The sequence below is a fragment of the Lolium perenne genome, chromosome 7 (genome assembly GCF_019359855.2).
Source record: "Lolium perenne isolate Kyuss_39 chromosome 7, Kyuss_2.0, whole genome shotgun sequence".
Lineage (NCBI taxonomy): Eukaryota > Viridiplantae > Streptophyta > Magnoliopsida > Poales > Poaceae > Lolium > Lolium perenne.
Genome location: NC_067250.2, coordinates 321,895,308 through 321,900,682, shown reverse-complemented (window position 1 = coordinate 321,900,682; position 5,375 = coordinate 321,895,308). Strand labels below are relative to the sequence as shown.

Genomic DNA, 5,375 nt, shown 5'->3' with positions numbered 1-5,375 from the left:
GTTACCGACAAGTACTCTTTACTCGTACCGCGGTATGTCATCTCTTATGATCCAATCATATGCTTGCAAGCTAATCAGACGACATTCCACCGAGAGGGCCTAGAGTATATCTATCCGTCATCAGGATGTACAAATCCCACTATTGATCCATATGCCTCAACTCATACTTTCCAAATACTTAATCCCATCTTTATAACCACCCATTTACGCAATGACGATTGATGTAATCAAAGTACCCTTCCGGTGTAAGTGATTTACATGATCTCATGGTCTAAGGACTTAGGCAACTATGTATCGAAAGCTTGTAGCAAATTGAACTTAATGACTTGATCTTATGCTATGCTTATTTGGGTGTGTATCCATTATATCATTCACCTAATGACATAACCTTGTTACTAATAACATCCAATGTTCATCAATCAACAAGCTAGTTATACGCGATTTTTTTAAATAATACACTTTTTAATATTAATGCCAGAAATAATATTCATTTGTAGGAAATTTCAGAAATAATACACCGTCGTGGTGGTGGAACCCGAATTTGCAAAATCGGGTTTGAGATACCCGAATTCCCAAAGTCGGGTTGGACAACCCCGATTTCTAGAATAGCTGTGGTGCGTCAGACCAATAAATAAAAATTCGGGGTTTAAGAACCCGATTTTAGTGAATCGGGGTCGGTGAACCCGATTTTGAATAATCGGGCCAGGTGAACCCGATTCCACTAAATCGGGCTTATTGAACTCGAGCAACAATTTTTCCCTCTTTTTTGCGTTCACATAGTTTCCCGCCCGCCCTTGCCGCCACCCTTCCCGCCACTCCTTCCCGCCACCCTTCCCGCCACTCCTTCCCGCCACCATCTGCCGCCAATTTTATCCCGCCAGTCGTTCTCGCCACCATTTCACGCTATATTTTCCCGCCCTGGTGTCGAATTTTAGCCTATAAAAGCAGGCAGCGCTACTCTGGATTGCACAAGGTCTTGTATCTCTATCTTTGTTCTGTTTGCTCACTCTTAGCCATCATGAGTGTGCCGTGCTCTGACCAGGAGTTTAGGCCGGTGAAGGCGAAGGCTGCAAGTTTACCCCCGGGTGTGACTGCGGAGCGTTGTTGGTGCGGCCGTGTTGCTAAGGTTAAGCAGGTGGAGGATTTCTCCGACCAGTTCGGCATGAAATTTTTCATGTGTGCGAGCTATGAGCATGATCCACCCCGTAGTTCAGCTTCGTCGTCCACCAGGCCGCCGGTATGTTTCGACATAATTTTATGTTGGCTTAATTTTGTTTGTGAATTTGATTTAATGTTACTGTTTGTGTTGTAGTCTCCCCCGCCCCTATGCAAATGGTTTCACTGGATAGACACGGAGCAGCCGGATTGGGCGCGCGAGGAGGTTGAGGAGAAACACCGGCGTGTGTGGGCAACGTTCTTTGAGGAGGAGCGTTGGGAAAAGGTTCGTGCTAATGAGAAAGCAGAGCGAGAGAGGCAGATACAGAAACTAAGGGCGGAACAAGCTCGTAATCGAGAGGTGAATCAGAAGAGGATGGATGATGAGGCTGCACGTAGGTTTGCAGAGGAAGAGGTGCGCAGGGAGGCTCGTGAAGCGGAGAGGAAGAGACTAAGGGAAAGAGCTGCTGAAGCGCAAGCGGCAGAAGAACGCGGCGACAAGTCTGGAAAATGGCCACGGTGGACGCAAGGAAAGTAGTGTGATGTGTCGTATTGGCTATGTATCTTAATTTCAGTTGTATCTTAAATTCCGTTGTAGTGTCGTTGTATCTTAAATTCCGTTGTAGTGATAAACCGTATTTTTATTTCAGCTGCAATGTATCTTCATTTCAGTTTTAGTATTATTGTTTCCGGCCTAATTTTTCCCGCTCACTTTTTCCCGCCTTTTACTCCCGCCGTAATCTCCCGCCAATTTTTCCCGCTCACTTTTTCCCGCCTTTTACTCCCGCCCTAATCTCCCGCCAATTTTTCCCGCTCACCTTTTCCCGCCGAAAGTCATCCCTTCTAGCCTATAAAAACCCCCCAGCGTTTCCTTCTGTTTCAGTGTATTCTCTCAGCAAGATGGATCCCCCATATAAGAATCCCCCCCATATTTTCAACGAATCCATGGCCAAACCTCTTCTAGACGAGGCCCGCAAAGTGATGAGGGAGAGTAAGGTAGACACATTTGAGGAGTTCATCAGTAGCGACGCCTTGCTCCGTAAGGTGGGTAGGGAGTTTGAGAAATATTCTTATGGGTGGCCATTGAAGAAGATGCCTGCTCGCAGCCCACGGGAGATAAGGTGTGAGCTTATCAGGTTGAATGAGAAGTGGAAGTCACTAACTTGGAAGAATGAACAAGATAGGGAAAGGGATTTCAACTATCCATGGCTGTGGACGGTTGAGAGTGAGGACGACGATGATATCTTTGAGCCTAGCAACAAGGCGAAGAAAGCTGTATCGTCGAAGGGCAAGAGTGCCAAGTCGTCGAAGGGGAAGAGTGCTGCACCACCGGTCGTCGACTCGGACGACGACTTCGAGCCTAGCACGAAGGCGAAGAATGCTGCATCGTCGAAGGGCAAGAGTGCCAAGTCCTCGAAGGGCAAGAGTGCTGCACCGCCGGTCGTCGACTCGGACGACAACTTCGAGCCTAGCACCAAGGCCACGAAAGCTGCATCATCGAAGGGCAAGGGAAAGGGTGTGATGCGTTCTTAGTGTTCTAGTTATCAGTAGTCTCATGGATCTTGCAGTATGTTGTAGCGTTGTTGTACGTTTAATTTGTTAGAAGAGAGGTATGTTGTAGTGGTAAGTTGTATCTTAATTATCACTTCATGTTGAATTTGAAATGTTTGTTGAATTTGAAATGTTTGTTGAACACAAATAGTACTCATACATTGTCCATACAAATAGTAGTCATACATGGTGCATACAAATAGTACTCATACACTAGATGAAGGAAATAGTAGTAGTAATAAGTCTCATGCGTACATATGACTCAGTGAGTGTCATCTCACTAACCACGCCCCCTTCCTCGACGCCTCAGTGGTGGTCCAGCCTGAAAAGGTGAGGGCGAGTACCCTCTGATAGCTGGCTGCCGCTGTCGGGGAGGAAGCATGTACCCCTGCTCGTGCTGACTGTACTGCGTGGGCTGTGTGGGATCTGGAGGTGGAGTGTGATGTTGACTAGACATCTGATGCGTGCAATTAACACACGTCCGTTGGGAACCCCAAGAGGAAGGTGTGATGCAGACAGTAGCAAGTTTTCCCTCAGAAAGAAACCAAGGTTTATCGAACCAGGAGGAGCCAAGAAGCACGTTGAAGGTTGATGGCGGCGAAGTGTAGTGCGGCGCAACACCAGGGATTCCGGCGCCAACGTGGAACCTGCACAACACAACCAAAGTACTTTGCCCCAACGTAACAGTGAGGTTGTCAATCTCACCGGCTTGCTGTGAACAAAGGATTAACCGTATTGTGTGGATGATGATTGTTTGCGAAGAACAGTAAAGAACAATTGCAGTAGATTGTATTTCAGATGTAAAGAATAGGACCGGGGTCCACAGTTCACTAGCGGTGTCTCTCCCATAAGATAAATAGCATGTTGGGTGAACAAATTACAGTTGGGCAATTGACAAATAAAGAAGGCATAACAATGCACATACATATATCATGATGAGTACTATGAGATTTAATCAGGGCATTACGACAAAGTACATAGACCGCCATCCAGCATGCATCTATGCCTAAAAAGTCCACTTTCAGGTTATCATCTGAACCCCTTCCGGTATTAAGTTGCAAGCAACAGACAATTGCATTAAGTATGGTGCGTAATGTAATCAACACAAATATCCTTAGACAAAGCATCGATGTTTTATCCCTAGTGGCAACAGCACATCCACAACCTTAGAACTTTCTGTCACTGTCCCGGATTTAATGGAGGCATGAACCCACTATCGAGCATAAATACTCCCTCTTGGAGTCACAAGTATCAACTTGGCCAGAGCCTCTACTAGCAACGGAGAGCATGCAAGAACATAAGCAACTCATATATGATAGATTGATAATCAACTTGACATAGTATTCAATATCCATCGGATCCCAACAAACACAACATGTAAGATTACAAATAAACGATCTTGATCATGATAGGCAGCTCACAAGATCGAACATGATAGCACAATTAGGAGAAGACGACCATCTAGCTACTGCTATGGACCCATAGTCCAGGGGTGAACTACTCACACATCGATCCGGAGGCGATCATGGCGATGAAGAGTCCTCCAGGAGATGATTCCCCTCTCCGGCAGGGTGCCGGAGGCGATCTCCTGAATCCCCCGAGATGGGATTGGCGGCGGCTGCGTCTCTGGAAGGTTTTCCGTATCGTGGCTCTCGGTACTGGGGGTTTCGCGACGAAGACTATATGTAGGCGGAAGGGTAGGTCAGGGGGCGTCACGAGGGGCCCACACAGTAGGCCAGCGCGGCCAGGGCTTGGGCCGCGCCGCCCTGTTGTGTGGCCACCTCGTGGCCCCACTTCGTTTCCTCTTCGGACTTCTGGAAGCTTCGTGGAAAAATAGGCCCCTGGGCGTTGATTTCGTCCAATTCCGAGAATATTGCCTTACTAGGATTTCTGAAACCAAAAATAGCAGAAAACAGCAACTGGCTCTTCGGCATCTCGTCAATAGGTTAGTGCCGGAAAATGCATAATAATGACATATAATGTGTATAAAACATGTGAGTATCATCATAAAAGTAGCATGGAACATAAGAAATTATAGATACGTTTGAGGCGTATCAAGCACCCCCAAGCTTAGTTCCTACTCGCCCTCGAGTAGGTAAACGATAACAAAGATAATTTCTGAAGTGACATGCTATCATAATCTTGATCAATACTATTGTAAAGCACATGAGATGAATGCAGCGATTCGAAGCAATGATGAAAATAATGAGTAAACAACTGAATCATATAGCAAAGACTTTTCATGAATAGTACTTTCAAGACAAGCATCAATAAGTCTTGCATAAGAGTTAACCCATAAGCAATAAGTTCTTAGTAGAAAGCTTTGAAACAACACAAAGGAAGATATAAGTTTCAGCGGTTGCTTTCAACTTTAACATGTATATCTCATGGATAATTGTCAACACAAAGTAATATAACAAGTGCAATAGGTAAACATGTAAGAATCAATGCACACAGTTTACACAAGTGTTTGCTTCTAAGATAGAAAGAAGTAGGTAAACTGACTCAACAATAAAGTAGAAGAAAGGCCCTTCGCAGAGGGAAGCATGGATTACTATTTTTGTGCTAGAGCTTTTCATTTTGAAAACAAGAAACAATTTTGTCAACGGTAGTAATAAATCATATGAGTTATGTATAAGATATCTTATAAGTTGCAAGCCTCATGCATA

General features: G+C 45.2%; 1 protein-coding gene across 1 annotated transcript; it reads left to right on the top strand.

Annotated features, from left to right (window-relative positions):
* The first annotated feature begins 719 nt into the window (after positions 1–719).
* Positions 720–1,799, top strand: LOC127312727 (uncharacterized). The gene is made up of 2 exons (XM_051343272.2): positions 720–1,237; positions 1,313–1,799. The coding sequence occupies exons 1-2, from the start codon at positions 1,019–1,021 to the stop codon at positions 1,691–1,693; spliced, it is 600 nt and encodes a 199-aa protein (XP_051199232.2). The 5' UTR covers positions 720–1,018; the 3' UTR covers positions 1,694–1,799.
* The last annotated feature ends 3,576 nt before the right edge of the window (positions 1,800–5,375 follow it).

Bases quoted from the DNA above. Each gene is read 5' to 3' on its own strand.
- LOC127312727 (XM_051343272.2), top strand. From the start codon at position 1,019: ATGAGTGTGCCGTGCTCTGACCAGGAGTTTAGGCCGGTGAAGGCGAAG. The intron at 1,238-1,312 runs GTATGTTTCGAC...TTTGTGTTGTAG, and splicing joins CGTCGTCCACCAGGCCGCCG to TCTCCCCCGCCCCTATGCAA.